Source organism: Myxine glutinosa, chromosome 2 (genome assembly GCF_964187855.1).
Source record: "Myxine glutinosa chromosome 2, kmMyxGlut1.1, whole genome shotgun sequence".
NCBI classification, from domain to species: Eukaryota; Metazoa; Chordata; class Myxini; order Myxiniformes; family Myxinidae; genus Myxine; species Myxine glutinosa.
This window is the reverse complement of record NC_136262.1, coordinates 61,723,488-61,742,284: the sequence shown is the minus strand read 5'-3', so window position 1 is coordinate 61,742,284 and position 18,797 is coordinate 61,723,488. Positions and strand designations below refer to the sequence as shown.

The window sequence follows — 18,797 nt, the reverse complement described above, 5'->3', positions numbered from 1 at the left end:
TCATGAAACACTTTCAAATTATTTCCAATGTATGATTGGTGAAAAAAAATAAAATCTTTGGAACCTTCTGAACGTCCTCGTAGACAAATCAAATCAAATCACAAGGACTACTTTTTCCAAAATACAATCGGGAACTATTCAACACGAGATAGCTTTCTTACCAGCTGGCACACGTCATAACCCCATGGCAAGAAGAGGATTCCCGTATTGTATTTCTCAAAGTGGGACAGAGTGAACGTGGCCAGGACGATGTATAGCAGGACAAGCAGGACGCCGGGCGGAACACCCTTCTCGCCGGCACGGCTGAACACCGAATAGACGGTGGCGACAAACAGGCAACACGCCCAACTGTCCAACCCGTGGTCGAAAAGCTCTCCCAAAGGTGTGCTGGAGACTGTGCGCCGAGCTTGCTTTCCGTCCACTCCGTCTGGTCAGATGAAAAGATCACCACCGGCTTGGTGCGCGAAGAAGGAAGATCGGGCAAACATTGTGCGTGGCATTTGAAGAGTAAAACTTACCCAAAGTGTATGCTGTGAAATTGAGGATCCCAGCGGCAACCCAAACCCAAGCTGGAATGTGCTTTTGACCTGGAGCTGCAAACGTGGGATCAAGGTTGAAGGGGGGTTGGGGAGGGGTGGTGCACACAGGATTCCAGTCAATTACATTGATGACAGCGATTTAGGAGAAAATTATTAAGGGTATTTGCTAGCGGCTTTGCTAGGAAGGTAATCCATCTCATGCATCACAGTGAAACGTGCCAATTTGGATATTCTCACATCAGCTGCTCTGGAGTCTTTACTTATTCCCCCAAACAAAAGTGATCATGTCTTCCAAATACAGAGCACTCATCTCATAAGATGCACTGTGCATATGAAGGGTGAATAAATCTCATTTTGTGAAGAGCAAATCTGAAAACAACACGCTTCATAAATGGGTTTCAAAAGCTACAGGATAATGGTTTGATTGGTTTGTTGTTCCCATCTGAACAATGAGCTCGTGGTGCTGTGATTCCAGGTTCAAAACCCATGTCGACGGCAAGGGATGAAATGAACAATGTCGATTGCGGTATGCTAACCACGGTAAGCAAGGAGAAGCACGCACGCACGCACACACACACACACACACACACACACACACACACACACACACACACACACACACACACACACACACACACACACACACACACACACACACACACACACACACACACACACACACACACACACACACACACACACACACTAATGCAACAGTGGCAGTGCCTCTACCTGAAGCAGAGAAGTCAATGTCGAAGTAAGCCAATAGCAGGTAGTTGATCACGAGAAGCAAGAAGCCCAGCAACGTGAGCAGGTTTGGAGCCACCCAGGTGGGCAGCAGCTAGACTTAACAGAAACAGCCTTGTTGCAAAACAGCAGGACAATAAATTTTCAAATATTCCACGAGTAACTGAAGGACAAGTGTTTTCAAGTTACGCAAACTCACACTTTTTCAGGGAAATTTTGTTTTTCCCTCAAGACATCAAAAGATTCCACAAATAAATAAATAACCAAGTAAACAAACACAAACAACTAAACAAGAAGACGTCATGCGTAGCACGACACTTGCAAAATCCGCCGCCCCCCCCCACCCCCCACCCCCCACCCAAAAAAAGTTTTCCAATGATACAGCAAATTGTCCATTTCATGAAGATTAAAATTTACAATCTTGATCAAAGCTCGGGTCAACAGGATGAAAAGTGACGATTTTTCAGATGAAAAATGATGATTTTGGAAGGTTGACCTTGAGTTGACTTTTGACCTTTTGACCTCAAAAATAGTTGGTTTCCCTATTTAGTGACTCAATGTGCAAATGCTGTTCAATTTTCAAGTCAATCGGATGAAAATTGAGGATATTAAAAATTTGGCCTATGTTGACCTTTTGGCCGATGTTGACCTCAAATATACTTGGTGGTTGAATTCAGTGACCAGATGTGCAAGTCCTCTTCAAATTTCAAGTCAATTGGAAGAAAATTGAGGATTTTAGAAATTTGGCCTATGTTGACCTTTTGGCCTATGTTGACCTTTTGGCCTATGTTGACCTCAAATATACTTGGTGGTTGAATTCAGTGACCAGATATGCAAGTCCTCTTCAAATTTCAAGTCAATTGGATGAAAATTGAGGATTTTAGAAATTTGTCCTATGTTGACCTTTTGGCCTATGTTCACCTAAAATATAATTTGTGGTTGAATTCAGTGACGAGATATGCAAGTCCTTTTCAAATTTCAAGTCAATTGGATGAAAATTGAGGATTTTAGAAATTTGTCCTATGTTGACCTTTTGGCCTATGTTCACCTAAAATATAATTTGTGGTTGAATTCAGTGACGAGATATGTAAGTCCTTTTCAAATTTCAAGTCAATTGGATGAAAATTGAGGATTTTGGGAAATTTGGCCTATGTTGACCTCAAAAATGCTTGGTGGTTGAATTCAGTGACCAGATATGCAAGTGGTCTTCAAATTTCAAGTCAATCGGATGAAAATTGAGGATTTTAGAAATTTAGCAAAGTTGGTGACCTTTGGCCTATGTTGACCTTTTGACCTATTGACCCCAAAAACAATAGGCTTCTGGCATTTGACCAACTCTACCATTTGGTGAAGTTTGGTGAAGATCGGTTGAAAATTGTGACCTGTAGGCCGGTGACAAACAAACAGACAAACAAACAGACAGACAGACAGACAGACAGAACCACAAACACAACCGATCAATATACTTGAAAAATCTTCAATTTTGCAAGTAACAAACAAGAAGACGTCATGCGCAGCACGATACTTGCAAAATCCGCCCTCCCCCAAAAGTTTTCCAATGATACATGATGGCCTATGTTGACCTTTTGGCCTATGGTGACCTCAAAAATACTTGGTGGTTGAATTCAGTAACCAGATATGCAAGTCCTCTTCAAATTTCACATCAATTAGATGAAAATTTAGGATTTTAGAAATGTGGCCTATGTTGACCTTTTGGCCGATGTTGACCTCAAATATACTTGGTGGTTGAATTCAGTGACCAGATATGCAAGTCCTCTTCAAATTTAAAGTCAATTGGATGAAAATTGAGGATTTTCGAAATTTGGCCTATGTTGACCTTTTGGCCTATGTTGACCTTTTGACCTATGTTGCCCTCAAAAATACTAGGTGGTTGAATTCAGTGACCAATTATGCAAGTCCTCTTCAAATTTCAAGTCAATTGGATGAAAATTGAGGATTTTAGAAATTTGGCCTATGTTGACCATTTGGCCTATGTTGACCTTTTGACCTATGTTGCCCTCAAAAATACTAGGTGGTTGAATTCAGTGACCAATTATGCAAGTCCTCTTCAAATTTCAAGTCAATTGGATGAAAATTGAGGATTTTAGAAATTTGGCCTGTGTTGACCTTTTGGCTGATGTTGACCTCAAAGGTACTTAGTGGTTGAATTCAGTGACCAGATATGCAAGTCCTCTTCAAATTTCAAGTCAATTGGATGAAAATTGAGGATTTTAGAAATTTGGCCTATGTTGACCTTTTGGCCTATGTTCACCTAAAATATAATTTGTGGTTGAATTCAGTGATGAGATATGCAAGTCCTTTTCAAATTTCAAGTCAATTGGATGAAAATTGAGGATTTTAGAAATTTGGCCTATGTTGACCATTTGGCCTATGGTGACCTCAAAGATGCTTGGTGGTTGAATTCAGTGACCAGATATGCAAGTGGTCTTCAAATTTCAAGTCAATCGAATGAAAATTGAGGATTTTAGAAATTTAGCAAAGTTGGTGACCTTTGGCCTATGTTGACCTATTGACCCCAAAAACAATAGGCTTCTGGCATTTGACCAACTCTACTATTTGGCGAAGTTTGGTGAAGATCGGTTGAAAATTGTGACCTGTAGGCCGGTGACAAACAAACAGACAAACAAGAAGACGTCATGCGTAGCATGATACTTGAAAAATCCACCCTCCCCCAAAAGTTTTCCAATGATACATGATGGCCTATGTTGACCTTTTGGCCTATGGTGACCTCAAAAATACTTGGTGGTTGAATTCAGTAACCAGATATGCAAGTCCTCTTCAAATTTCACATCAATTAGATGAAAATTTAGGATTTTAGAAATGTGGCCTATGTTGACCTTCCCATGTTGACCTCAAATATACTTGGTGGTTGAATTCAGTGACCAGATATGCAAGTCCTCTTCAAATTTCAAGTCAATTGGATGAAAATTGAGGATTTTAGAAATTTGGCCTATGTTGACCTTTTGGCCTATGTTGGCCTCAAAGATACTTGGTGGTTGAATTCAGTGACCAGATATGCAAGTCCTCTTCAAATTTCAAGTCAATCGGATGAAAATTGAGGATTTTAGAAATTTGGCCTATGTTGACCATTTGGCCTATGTTGACCTTTTGCCCTATGTTGACATCAAATATACTTTGTGGTTGAATTCAGTGACCAGATTTGCAAGTCCTCTTCAAATTTCAAGTCAATTGGATGAAAATTGAGGATTTTAGAAATTTGGCCTGTGTTGACCTTTTGGCTGATGTTGACCTCAAAGGTACTTAGTGGTTGAATTCAGTGACCAGATGTGCAAGTCCTCTTCAAATTTCAAGTCAATTGGATGAAAATTGAGGATTTTAGAAATTTGGCCTATGTTGACCTTTTGGCCTATGTTCACCTAAAATATAATTTGTGGTTGAATTCAGTGACGAGATATGCAAGTCCTTTTCAAATTTCAAGTCAATTGGATGAAATTTGAGGATTTTATAAATTTGGCCTATGTTGACCATTTGGCCTATGTTGACCTCAAGAATACTTGGTGGTTGAATTCAGTGACCAGATGTACAAGTCCTCTCCAAATTTCAAGTCAATTGGATGAAAATTGAGGATTTTAGAAATTTGGCCTATGTTGACCATTTGGCCTATGTTGACCTCAAAAATGCTTGGTGGTTGAATTCAGTGACCAGATATGCAAGTGGTCTTCAAATTTCAAGTCAATCGAATGAAAATTGAGGATTTTAGAAATTTAGCAAAGTTGGTGACCTTTGGCCTATGTTGACCTATTGACCCCAAAAACAATAGGCTTCTGGCATTTGACCAACTCTACTATTTGGCGAAGTTTGGTGAAGATCGGTTGAAAATTGTGACCTGTAGGCCGGTGACAAACAGACAAACAAGAAGACGTCATGCGTAGCATGATACTTGAAAAATCCACCCTCCCCCAAAAGTTTTCTAATGATACATGATGGCCTATGTTGACCTTTTGGCCTATGGTGACCTCAAATATACTTGGTGGTTGAATTCAGTGACCAGATATGCAAGTCCTCTTCAAATTTCAAGTCAATTGGATGAAAATTGAGGATTTTAGAAATTTGGCCTATGTTGACCTTTTGGCCTATGTTGACCTTTTGGCCTATGTTGACCTCAAAAATGCTTGGTGGTTGAATTCAGTGACCAGATATGCAAGTGGTCTTCAAATTTCAAGGCAATCGGATGAAAAGAGGATTTTAGAAATTTAGCAAAGTTGGTGACCTTTGGCCTATGTTGACCTTTTGACCTATTGACCCCAAAAACAATAGGCTTCTGGCATTTGACCAACTCTACCATTTGGTGAAGATCGGTTGAAAATTGTGCCCTGTAGGCCGGTGACAAACAAACAGACAAACAGACACACAGACAGAACCACAAACACAACCGACCAATATACTTGAAAAATCTTGGATTTTGCAAGTAACAAAGAAGAAGACGTCATGCGTAGCACGATACTTGCAAAATCCCCCACCCCCCCAAAGTTTTCCATTGATACAGCAAATTGTCCATTTCATGAAGATTAAAATTTACAATCTTGATCAAAGCTCGGGTCAACAGGATGAAAATTGACGATTTTTCAGATGAAAAATGATGATTTTGGAAATTTGGCCTTGAGCTGACCTTTTGACCTCAAAAATAGTTAGTTTCCCTATTTAGTGACTCGATGTGCAAATGCTGTTCAATTTTCAAGTCAATCGGAAGAAAATTGAGGATATTAAAAATTTGGCCTATGTTGACCTCAAAAATAGATGGTGGTTGAATTCAGTGACCATATATATAAATCCTCTTAGAAGTTTAAGTCTATCAAATGAAAATTGGTGATTTTAGAAATTTGGCCTATGTTGACCTCAAATATACTTGGTGGTTGAATTGAGTGACGATATATGCAAGTCCTCTTCAAATTTCAAGTCAATTGGATGAAAATTGAGGATTTTTGAAATTTGGCCTATGTTGACCTTTTGGCCTATGTTGACCTCAAAAATACTTGGTGGTTGAATTCAGTGACGATATATGCAAGTCCTCTTCAAATTTCCTGTCAATTGGATGAAGAGGATTTTAGAAATTTGGCCTATGTTGACCTTTTGGCCTATGTTGACCTCGAGAATACTTTGTGGTTGAATTCAGTGACCGGATATGCAAGTCCTCTTCAAATTTCAAGTCAATTGGATGAAAATTGAGGATTTTAGAAATTTGGCCTATGTTGACCTTTAGGCCTGTTGACCTTTTGGCCTATGTTGACTTCAAGAATACTTGGTGATTGAATTCAGTGACCAGATATGCAAGTCCTCTTCAAATTTCAAGCCAATTGGATGAAAATTGAGGATTTTAGAAATTTGGCCTATGTTGACCTTTTGGCCGATGTTGACCTCAAAAATACTTGGTGGTTGAATTCAGTGACGATATATGCAAGTCCTCTTCAAATTTCCTGTCAATTGGATGAAGAGGATTTTAGAAATTTGGCCTATGTTGACCTTTTGGCCTATGTTGACCTCGAGAATACTTTGTGGTTGAATTCAGTGACCAGATATGCAAGTCCTCTTCAAATTTCAAGTGAATCGGATGAAAATTGAGGATTTTAGAAATTTAGCAAAGTTGGTGACTTTTGGCCTATGTTGACCTGTTGACCCCAAAAACAATAGGCTTCTGGCTTTTGACCAACTCTACCATTTGGTGACGTTTTGTGAAGATCGGTAGAAAATTGTGACCTGTAGGCCGGTGACAAACAAACAAGAAGACGTCATGCGTAGCACGATACTTGCAAAATCCGCCCTCCCCCAAAAGTTTTCCAATGATACATGATGGCCTATGGTGACCTCAAAAATACTCGGTAGTTGAATTCAGTAACCAGATATGCAAGTCCTCTTCAAATTTCACATCAATTAGATGAAAATTTCAGATTTTAGAAATGTGGCCTATGTTGACCTTTTGGCCGATGTTGACCTCAAATATACTTGGTGGTTGAATTCAGTGACCAGATGTGCAAGTCCTCTTCAAATTTCAAGTCAATTGGAAGAAAATTGAGGATTTTAGAAATTTGGCCTATGTTGACCTTTTGGCCTATGTTGACCTTTTGGCCTATGTTGACCTCAAATATACTTGGTGGTTGAATTCAGTGACCAGATATGCAAGTCCTCTTCAAATTTCAAGTCAATTGGATGAAAATTGAGGATTTTAGAAATTTGTCCTATGTTGACCTTTTGGCCTATGTTGACCTAAAATATAATTTGTGGTTGAATTCAGTGACGAGATATGCAAGTCCTTTTCAAATTTCAAGTCAATTGGATGAAAATTGAGGATTTTAGAAATTTGTCCTATGTTGACCTTTTGGCCTATTTTTTATTTTATTTTATTTTATTTTATTTTTTTTTTATTTTTTTTTTTGTATACAAGATCGAGGCTCGTGAAAGAGCGAACATTAAACACACAGAAAGACAAACCGACACATAAACATATAACATAGGGAGCGGTAGACAAGATGGGGAGAGAGGGGGAAGGACACAAACACAACATTTGAGAGCAGGGACCGAGAGACATGGAGACATCGAGAGATCTGTGGGAGGGAGAGGGCTTTGGGGGGGGGGGCGGCGTGGGAAGGGGGCAGTGGGAGAGGTATAAAACATATGGACACTGCCAGGACTTCCAGGAAAGAAGTTGGAATTTCAAACAAGGTGGATCTGGGGTGAATTAGCGGGGGTAGAAAAGATCAAGGTTTTGGATGGGGGAAGATAAGAGATGGTGGTGAACAGCTGTTTTAAAGACCTGGAGGGAGGAGTGGGATTGAAGGGAGTGAGGGAGTTTGTTCCAGAGGCGGGAGAAAAGAGGAATGAAAGAGTGAAGGTGAGCGGAGAGCCGAGATTTCGGCAGTTTAACCATCAGAGGGTTGCTGGCAGATCTTGTGCGACCTGTAGGAATATTTGGGGGACAGAGCACAGAGAGAGCTGGGGGTGCAAGGCCGGAGAGGAGTCGGTAGAAGACAGAAAGACCACCTACCTGCCTGCGGTGAGTGAGTGAAAGGCCCTCAGAGATAGCTTCATCGCGGGAGATTCCAATAATTCTGAAAGCTTTGGTTTCAACAGCGTGAAGCCGAGCTAGGTGTGAGGCAGGAGCACCGGCCCATAGGGGAGAACAGTATTCCATTGAGCTGCGGATGAAAGCCTTGTATGTGGTGAGGTGCTCAGGTGTGCCGAGGAAGGACTTCGCACGACGGAGGATGCCCAGTCGGCGACTGGCTTTGGAGGCCAGCTTGGAAATGTGGTTTTCCCAAGAAAGATCATGGCAGATAGTGAGACCCAAAATCTTGAGCGACAGAACTTCTTGGAGAGGATTGTTGAGAAAGTAGATGGGAGGGTTGTCCAGTCGATCTTTTCGGAGAGACATAGTAAGAGTGTGAGATTTGTCAGGATTGAAAGACATGTTCCACTTGTTTGACCAGTCTGATTTTGTCCAGGTCTTCAGAGAGTGAGGAGGCAGCAGACTGCCGATCTGAGGGAAGAGGAATGGAGCGGCAGAGAGTGGAGTCATCACCAAAGAGATAGAGAGGATTTTCGAGAGAGTCAGAGAGATCATTGATGAAGACCAGAAAAAGCACGGGGCCCAGAACACTGCCTTGGGGAACTCCAGCCTGAACAGGAAGAGGAGATGAGAGAAACCCATTCAGGGCCACACGTTGACGACGACTAGAGAGGAAGTCCGCCAGCCATGCGTGGAGATTTCCATGGATACCAAAGGAGGAGAGCTTGGTGAGCAGAGCAGGGTGCCAGACCGTGTCGAAGGCACGTGATATGTCGAGGGAGACAGCTCTAATTTCCTGTTTGGCATTGAGTACCTCCATCCATTGTTGAGACAGCAGAAGCAGCATGTCCAGAGTAGAGTGACCTGGTCTGAAACCAAATTGATGATCAGAGATCAAGCCATTGGAGAAGAGGAAAGATTTCATATCAGAAGCAATGATGGATTCCATGACTTTGCTGATAATTGGGAGAAGGCTGATTGGTCTGTAGTTGCTAGGATCTGTTTTTGCACCTTTTTTGTGCAAAGCGGTGATGTTGGCTGATTTCCAAGCAGATGGCAGTTGACCTTGAGCAAAAGAGAGGGTGAAGAGAACAGAGAGAGGGTGAGATAGAGCAGCAGAGCAGGATTTTAGGACCCGTGGGCTGATGCCGTCGGGTCCAGTTGCAGAATCAGAGTCGAGGGTTGACAGAAACTTTTCCACCTTGTCAGGAGGAAAGGACACGGAGTCCAGGAGCAGCAGGGTACGACTGGGTATGGTGGGTTCAGAGAGGGATGGGTTTGGGACACAAGATTTAGAGGCAAACACAGAGTTGAGGCATTCAGCTTTTTCACGTGCGGAGTCAGCTGTGTAGCCGTTTGAGGTAAGGGAGGGGATGGAGGGGGAACAAACACCAGAAACGGATTTGACCAGACGCCACCAGGATTTGGAAGAGGGAGACAGATAAGAGAGTTCGGTCTTGAGAACGGAGAGATATTGTTTCCTGGCTCTCCTGAGGGTGGACACACACTTGTTTCGGGCTTTGTGAAAGGAAATGAGATTTCCTTCCGTTGGATTTGCTTTCCAGGAGACGAAGGCAAGTTGTTTCTGGGCAACAGCCTCACCACAAGATTCCGTGTACCATGGACGGGAGGAAGGGTATGACAACTGAAGACGAGATGGGATAAATCTGTGCATGAGAGAGAGCAATTTACTTTGGAAGAATTCCCAGGATGAGTTGATGTCAGAGGTGGTAGAGATGGGAGACCAGTCCAGATGATTGATGGCTGCTTGAAGACCGTGCCAGTTGGCCTGAGTGAAATGCCAGACTCGTCGACGCTGAGCAGGCTCCCTGAGGATGGTCAGCGAGATGTCCACTTTAACAAGGACATGATCAGATGATCCGATCGGAGCAGAAGAAGAGCAGCAGACATTTTCAGGGAAGTTAGTCATAACCAAGTCCAGAAGAGAAGATGTTCCGTTGACTGAGATCCGGGTCGGGAAATTGACAGATTGTGTCAGTCCCAGTGAGTCGCAGAAGTCCTTTGCTGAGGAGCCATGGCTGGTGAGAGAGGTACTGGTACATTAACATTGAAGGTTAATGAGTGAAAACTATCTGGGGAAATGGGGGAGAAACACGTGGTCGAAGAACGAACGAACGAATAAGAATGAATAAACGAATGAGAACAGAGAAGGAAATGTTTTTTTTTTTTTTTTTTTTTTTTGAGTTGAGATTTACACAAGGAAGTAGGCTATGGGTGAAAAGACTGGGAATACAGAGAACGAAAGTTATTGGATCACAAACGACGGACCACTGAGAGAAAAACAAAGCCTCAAGGTTGTACAGTGCACACTGTACGAGGCCTTGCTTGTTCACCTAAAATATAATTTGTGGTTGAATTCAGTGACGAGATATGCAAGTCCTTTTCAAATTTCAAGTCAATTGGATGAAAATTTAGGATTTTGGGAAATTTGGCCTATGTTGACCTCAAAAATGCTTGGTGGTTGAATTCAGTGACCAGATATGCAAGTGGTCTTCAAATTTCAAGTCAATCGGATGAAAATTGAGGATTTTAGAAATTTAGCAAAATTGGTGACCTTTGGCCTATGTTGACCTTTTGACCTATTGACCCCAAAAACAATAGGCTTCTGGCATTTGACCAACTCTACCATTTGGTGAAGTTTGGTGAAGATCGGTTGAAAATTGTGACCTGTAGGCCGGTGACAAACAAACAGACAAACAAACAGACAGACAGACAGACAGACAGACAGAACCACAAACACAACCGATCAATATACTTGAAAAATCTTCAATTTTGCAAGTAACAAACAAGAAGACGTCATGCGTAGCACGATACTTGCAAAATCCGCCCTCCCCCAAAAGTTTTCCAATGATACATGATGGCCTATGTTGACCTTTTGGCCTATGGTGACCTCAAAAATACTTGGTGGTTGAATTCAGTAACCAGATATGCAAGTCCTCTTCAAATTTCACATCAATTAGATGAAAATTTAGGATTTTAGAAATGTGGCCTATGTTGACCTTTTGGCCGATGTTGACCTCAAATATACTTGGTGGTTGAATTCAGTGACCAGATATGCAAGTCCTCTTCAAATTTAAAGTCAATTGGATGAAAATTGAGGATTTTCGAAATTTGGCCTATGTTGACCTTTTGGCCTATGTTGACCTTTTGACCTATGTTGCCCTCAAAAATACTAGGTGGTTGAATTCAGTGACCAATTATGCAAGTCCTCTTCAAATTTCAAGTCAATTGGATGAAAATTGAGGATTTTAGAAATTTGGCCTGTGTTGACCTTTTGGCTGATGTTGACCTCAAAGGTACTTAGTGGTTGAATTCAGTGACCAGATATGCAAGTCCTCTTCAAATTTCAAGTCAATTGGATGAAAATTGAGGATTTTAGAAATTTGGCCTATGTTGACCTTTTGGCCTATGTTCACCTAAAATATAATTTGTGGTTGAATTCAGTGATGAGATATGCAAGTCCTTTTCAAATTTCAAGTCAATTGGATGAAAATTGAGGATTTTAGAAATTTGGCCTATGTTGACCATTTGGCCTATGGTGACCTCAAAAATGCTTGGTGGTTGAATTCAGTGACCAGATATGCAAGTGGTCTTCAAATTTCAAGTCAATCGAATGAAAATTGAGGATTTTAGAAATTTAGCAAAGTTGGTGACCTTTGGCCTATGTTGACCTATTGACCCCAAAAACAATAGGCTTCTGGCATTTGACCAACTCTACTATTTGGCGAAGTTTGGTGAAGATCGGTTGAAAATTGTGACCTGTAGGCCGGTGACAAACAAACAGACAAACAAGAAGACGTCATGCGTAGCATGATACTTGAAAAATCCACCCTCCCCCAAAAGTTTTCCAATGATACATGATGGCCTATGTTGACCTTTTGGCCTATGGTGACCTCAAAAATACTTGGTGGTTGAATTCAGTAACCAGATATGCAAGTCCTCTTCAAATTTCACATCAATTAGATGAAAATTTAGGATTTTAGAAATGTGGCCTATGTTGACCTTCCCATGTTGACCTCAAATATACTTGGTGGTTGAATTCAGTGACCAGATATGCAAGTCCTCTTCAAATTTCAAGTCAATTGGATGAAAATTGAGGATTTTAGAAATTTGGCCTATGTTGACCTTTTGGCCTATGTTGGCCTCAAAGATACTTGGTGGTTGAATTCAGTGACCAGATATGCAAGTCCTCTTCAAATTTCAAGTCAATCGGATGAAAATTGAAGATTTTAGAAATTTGGCCTATGTTGACCATTTGGCCTATGTTGACCATTTGGCCTATGTTGACCTTTTGGCCTATGTTGACCTTTTGGCCTATGTTGACATCAAATATACTTTGTGGTTGAATTCAGTGACCAGATATGCAAGTCCTCTTCAAATTTCAAGTCAATTGGATGAAAATTGAGGATTTTAGAAATTTGGCCTGTGTTGACCTTTTGGCTGATGTTGACCTCAAAGGTACTTAGTGGTTGAATTCAGTGACCAGATGTGCAAGTCCTCTTCAAATTTCAAGTCAATTGGATGAAAATTGAGGATTTTAGAAATTTGGCCTATGTTGACCTTTTGGCCTATGTTCACCTAAAATATAATTTGTGGTTGAATTCAGTGACGAGATATGCAAGTCCTTTTCAAATTTCAAGTCAATTGGATGAAATTTGAGGATTTTATAAATTTGGCCTATGTTGACCATTTGGCCTATGTTGACCTCAAGAATACTTGGTGGTTGAATTCAGTGACCAGATGTGCAAGTCCTCTCCAAATTTCAAGTCAATTGGATGAAAATTGAGGATTTTAGAAATTTGGCCTATGTTGACCATTTGGCCTATGTTGACCTCAAAAATGCTTGGTGGTTGAATTCAGTGACCAGATATGCAAGTGGTCTTCAAATTTCAAGTCAATCGAATGAAAATTGAGGATTTTAGAAATTTAGCAAAGTTGGTGACCTTTGGCCTATGTTGACCTATTGACCCCAAAAACAATAGGCTTCTGGCATTTGACCAACTCTACTATTTGGCGAAGTTTGGTGAAGATCGGTTGAAAATTGTGACCTGTAGGCCGGTGACAAACAGACAAACAAGAAGACGTCATGCGTAGCATGATACTTGAAAAATCCACCCTCCCCCAAAAGTTTTCTAATGATACATGATGGCCTATGTTGACCTTTTGGCCTATGGTGACCTCAAATATACTTGGTGGTTGAATTCAGTGACCAGATATGCAAGTCCTCTTCAAATTTCAAGTCAATTGGATGAAAATTGAGGATTTTAGAAATTTGGCCTATGTTGACCTTTTGGCCTATGTTGACCTTTTGGCCTATGTTGACCTCAAAAATGCTTGGTGGTTGAATTCAGTGACCAGATATGCAAGTGGTCTTCAAATTTCAAGGCAATCGGATGAAAAGAGGATTTTATAAATTTAGCAAAGTTGGTGACCTTTGGCCTATGTTGACCTTTTGACCTATTGACCCCAAAAACAATAGGCTTCTGGCATTTGACCAACTCTACCATTTGGTGAAGATCGGTTGAAAATTGTGCCCTGTAGGCCGGTGACAAACAAACAGACACACAGACAGAACCACAAACACAACCGACCAATATACTTGAAAAATCTTGGATTTTGCAAGTAACAAAGAAGAAGACGTCATGCGTAGCACGATACTTGCAAAATCCCCCACCCCCCCAAAGTTTTCCATTGATACAGCAAATTGTCCATTTCATGAAGATTAAAATTTACAATCTTGATCAAAGCTCGGGTCAACAGGATGAAAATTGACGATTTTTCAGATGAAAAATGATGATTTTGGAAATTTGGCCTTGAGCTGACCTTTTGACCTCAAAAATAGTTAGTTTCCCTATTTAGTGACTCGATGTGCAAATGCTGTTCAATTTTCAAGTCAATCGGAAGAAAATTGAGGATATTAAAAATTTGGCCTATGTTGACCTCAAAAATAGATGGTGGTTGAATTCAGTGACCATCTATCTATAATTCCAGCAATCTCTGTGTGTCTGTGTGTCTGTGTGTCTGTGTGTCTGTGTGTCTGTGACCGCTGTTTCTCGACAACCACGGGTCCGATATACTTTAAACTTGCCAGGTATATTGCTGGGGACCCGAGGATGTGCCTTTTCAAGGTTTCAAATTAATCGGAGAAGTACTTACCGAGCTATGTCCAAAAAACGCTTCAACCAATCAGAGAGCAGCGAGCTATCACGTGTGCCGAACGTGGCGATCAGACTCTGCCTCGGACGGCACATTTGAGAGCGTATTCATTTATTTCACGTTGGAAAACTATGTTGCCGTTAAACTATGTTTTAAAAAACTAAAACCAAATCATTCATTTGCGATTTGCGACCTTCCGGACAGTGAAGACTTCACTTCCGGCAGCCAATCACAGAACGCTTTGTTGCGTAGGCGTGGCCGATGTGAGAGCGAGCGTGTGCGCCATTACGTGCCTTTTCAAGGTTTCATATTAATCGGAGGAGTAGTTACCGAGCTATGGCGATTTCTTTACCAAACTCCGCAAGCCGTTCGCTTTGGACCAAACCATTTCATGTAAATAGAGGGGGGGGATTGTCACCGTACTCGCAAGCCGTTCGCTTTGGACCAAACCATTTCATGTAAATAGAGGGGGGGGGGATATAATTTTAGATATATATATAGTACGGGCATTGGCAAGGAACGGGCACCCACGTACGGGCAATGCCCTAGTATATATAAATCCTCTTAGAAGTTTAAGTCTATCAAATGAAAATTGGTGATTTTAGAAATTTGGCCTATGTTGACCTCAAATATACTTGGTGGTTGAATTGAGTGACCAGATATGCAAGTCCTCTTCAAATTTCAAGTCAATTGGATGAAAATTGAGGATTTTTGAAATTTGGCCTATGTTGACCTTTTGGCCTATGTTGACCTCAAAAATACTTGGTGGTTGAATTCAGTGACGATATATGCAAGTCCTCTTCAAATTTCCTGTCAATTGGATGAAAAGAGGATTTTAGAAATTTGGCCTATGTTGACCTTTTGGCCTATGTTGACCTCGAGAATACTTTGTGGTTGAATTCAGTGACCGGATATGCAAGTCCTCTTCAAATTTCAAGTCAATTGGATGAAAATTGAGGATTTTAGAAATTTGGCCTATGTTGACCATTTGGTCTATGTTGACCTCAAGAATACTTTGTGGTTGAATTCAGTGACCAGATATGCAAGTCCTCTTCAAATTTCAAGTCAATTGGATGAAAATTGAGGATTTTAGAAATTTGGCCTATGTTGACCTTTTGGCCTATGTTCACCTAAAATATAATTTGTGGTTGAATTCAGTGATGAGATATGCAAGTCCTTTTCAAATTTCAAGTCAATTGGATGAAAATTGAGGATTTTAGAAATTTGGCCTATGTTGACCATTTGGCCTATGGTGACCTCAAAAATGCTTGGTGGTTGAATTCAGTGACCAGATATGCAAGTGGTCTTCAAATTTCAAGTCAATCGAATGAAAATTGAGGATTTTAGAAATTTAGCAAAGTTGGTGACCTTTGGCCTATGTTGACCTATTGACCCCAAAAACAATAGGCTTCTGGCATTTGACCAACTCTACTATTTGGCGAAGTTTGGTGAAGATCGGTTGAAAATTGTGACCTGTAGGCCGGTGACAAACAGACAAACAAGAAGACGTCATGCGTAGCATGATACTTGAAAAATCCACCCTCCCCCAAAAGTTTTCTAATGATACATGATGGCCTATGTTGACCTTTTGGCCTATGGTGACCTCAAATATACTTGGTGGTTGAATTCAGTGACCAGATATGCAAGTCCTCTTCAAATTTCAAGTCAATTGGATGAAAATTGAGGATTTTAGAAATTTGGCCTATGTTGACCTTTTGGCCTATGTTGACCTTTTGGCCTATGTTGACCTCAAAAATGCTTGGTGGTTGAATTCAGTGACCAGATATGCAAGTGGTCTTCAAATTTCAAGGCAATCGGATGAAAAGAGGATTTTATAAATTTAGCAAAGTTGGTGACCTTTGGCCTATGTTGACCTTTTGACCTATTGACCCCAAAAACAATAGGCTTCTGGCATTTGACCAACTCTACCATTTGGTGAAGATCGGTTGAAAATTGTGCCCTGTAGGCCGGTGACAAACAAACAGACACACAGACAGAACCACAAACACAACCGACCAATATACTTGAAAAATCTTGGATTTTGCAAGTAACAAAGAAGAAGACGTCATGCGTAGCACGATACTTGCAAAATCCCCCACCCCCCCAAAGTTTTCCATTGATACAGCAAATTGTCCATTTCATGAAGATTAAAATTTACAATCTTGATCAAAGCTCGGGTCAACAGGATGAAAATTGACGATTTTTCAGATGAAAAATGATGATTTTGGAAATTTGGCCTTGAGCTGACCTTTTGACCTCAAAAATAGTTAGTTTCCCTATTTAGTGACTCGATGTGCAAATGCTGTTCAATTTTCAAGTCAATCGGAAGAAAATTGAGGATATTAAAAATTTGGCCTATGTTGACCTCAAAAATAGATGGTGGTTGAATTCAGTGACCATCTATCTATAATTCCAGCAATCTCTGTGTGTCTGTGTGTCTGTGTGTCTGTGACCGCTGTTTCTCGACAACCACGGGTCCGATATACTTTAAACTTGCCAGGTATATTGCTGGGGACCCGAGGATGTGCCTTTTCAAGGTTTCAAATTAATCGGAGAAGTACTTACCGAGCTATGTCCAAAAAACGCTTCAACCAATCAGAGAGCAGCGAGCTATCACGTGTGCCGAACGTGGCGATCAGACTCTGCCTCGGACGGCACATTTGAGAGCGTATTCATTTATTTCACGTTGGAAAACTATGTTGCCGTTAAACTATGTTTTAAAAAACTAAAACCAAATCATTCATTTGCGATTTGCGACCTTCCGGACAGTGAAGACTTCACTTCCGGCAGCCAATCACAGAACGCTTTGTTGCGTAGGCGTGGCCGATGTGAGAGCGAGCGTGTGCGCCATTACGTGCCTTTTCAAGGTTTCATATTAATCGGAGGAGTAGTTACCGAGCTATGGCGATTTCTTTACCAAACTCCGCAAGCCGTTCGCTTTGGACCAAACCATTTCATGTAAATAGAGGGGGGGGATTGTCACCGTACTCGCAAGCCGTTCGCTTTGGACCAAACCATTTCATGTAAATAGAGGGGGGGGGGGATATAATTTTAGATATATATATAGTACGGGCATTGGCAAGGAACGGGCACCCACGTACGGGCAATGCCCTAGTATATATAAATCCTCTTAGAAGTTTAAGTCTATCAAATGAAAATTGGTGATTTTAGAAATTTGGCCTATGTTGACCTCAAATATACTTGGTGGTTGAATTGAGTGACCAGATATGCAAGTCCTCTTCAAATTTCAAGTCAATTGGATGAAAATTGAGGATTTTTGAAATTTGGCCTATGTTGACCTTTTGGCCTATGTTGACCTCAAAAATACTTGGTGGTTGAATTCAGTGACGATATATGCAAGTCCTCTTCAAATTTCCTGTCAATTGGATGAAAAGAGGATTTTAGAAATTTGGCCTATGTTGACCTTTTGGCCTATGTTGACCTCGAGAATACTTTGTGGTTGAATTCAGTGACCGGATATGCAAGTCCTCTTCAAATTTCAAGTCAATTGGATGAAAATTGAGGATTTTAGAAATTTGGCCTATGTTGACCATTTGGTCTATGTTGACCTCAAGAATACTTTGTGGTTGAATTCAGTGACCACATATGCAAGTCCTCTTCTAATTTCAAGTCAATCGGATGAAAATTGAGGATTTTAGAAATTTAGCAAACTTGGTGACCTTTGGCCTATGTTGACCTATTGACCCCAAAAACAATAGGCTTCTTGCCTTTGACCAACTCTACCATTTGGTGAAGTTTCATGAAGATCGGTTTTAAAATGTGACCTGTAGGCCGGTGACAAACAAACAAACAAGAAGACGTCATGCGTCGCACGATACTTGCAAAATCCGCCCTCCCCCACCCCCCCAAAAGTTTACCATTGATACAGCAAATTGTCCATTTCATGAAGATTTAAATTTACAATCTTGATCAAAGCTCGGGTTAACAGGATGAAAAGTGACGATTTTTCAGATGAAAATTGAGGATTTTAGAAATTTGGCCTATGTTGACCTTTTGGCCTATGTTCACCAAAAATATAATTTGTGGTTGAATTCAGTGAACAGATATGCAAGTCCTTTTCAAATTTCAAGTCAATCGGATGAAAATTGGGGATTTTAGAAATGTAGCAAATTTGGTGACCTTTGGCCTATGTTGACATATTGACCCCAAAAACAATAGGCTTCTGGCTTTTGACCAACTCTACCATTTGGGGAAGTTTGGTGAAGATCGGTTGAAAATTGTGACCTGTTGGCCGGTGACAAACAAACAAACAGACAGAATCACAAACACAA

The 18,797-nt window shown here is 40.8% G+C and overlaps 2 protein-coding genes across 8 annotated transcripts in view; one reads left to right on the top strand and one right to left on the bottom strand.

Annotated features, from left to right (window-relative positions):
- Positions 1-1,079, top strand: part of MED23 (mediator complex subunit 23) — a 72,239-nt gene extending 71,160 nt beyond the window's left edge. The window contains exon 30 of the mRNA XM_068108087.2: positions 1,015-1,079. Within this exon, the coding sequence (XP_067964188.1) occupies positions 1,015-1,045 (31 nt within the window). The 3' untranslated portion in view covers positions 1,046-1,079. The remainder of the gene's footprint in view (positions 1-1,014) is intronic.
- The window catches only part of LOC137421747 (ethanolaminephosphotransferase 1), a 51,315-nt gene that overhangs the window by 22,117 nt on the left and 10,401 nt on the right, over positions 1-18,797 (bottom strand). For all 7 annotated transcript variants that reach the window (XR_010983394.2, XR_010983395.2, XR_013622678.1 and 4 more), the window contains 3 exons: positions 1,272-1,380; positions 519-593; positions 162-427 (listed from right to left, as the gene is read on the bottom strand). Coding sequence is in view for 3 of the 7 variants with exons in the window: in XM_068108098.2 (XP_067964199.2) it covers positions 162-427; positions 519-593; positions 1,272-1,380 (450 nt within the window). In the remaining 4 variants the exon portion in view is untranslated. The remainder of the gene's footprint in view (positions 1-161; positions 428-518; positions 594-1,271; positions 1,381-18,797) is intronic.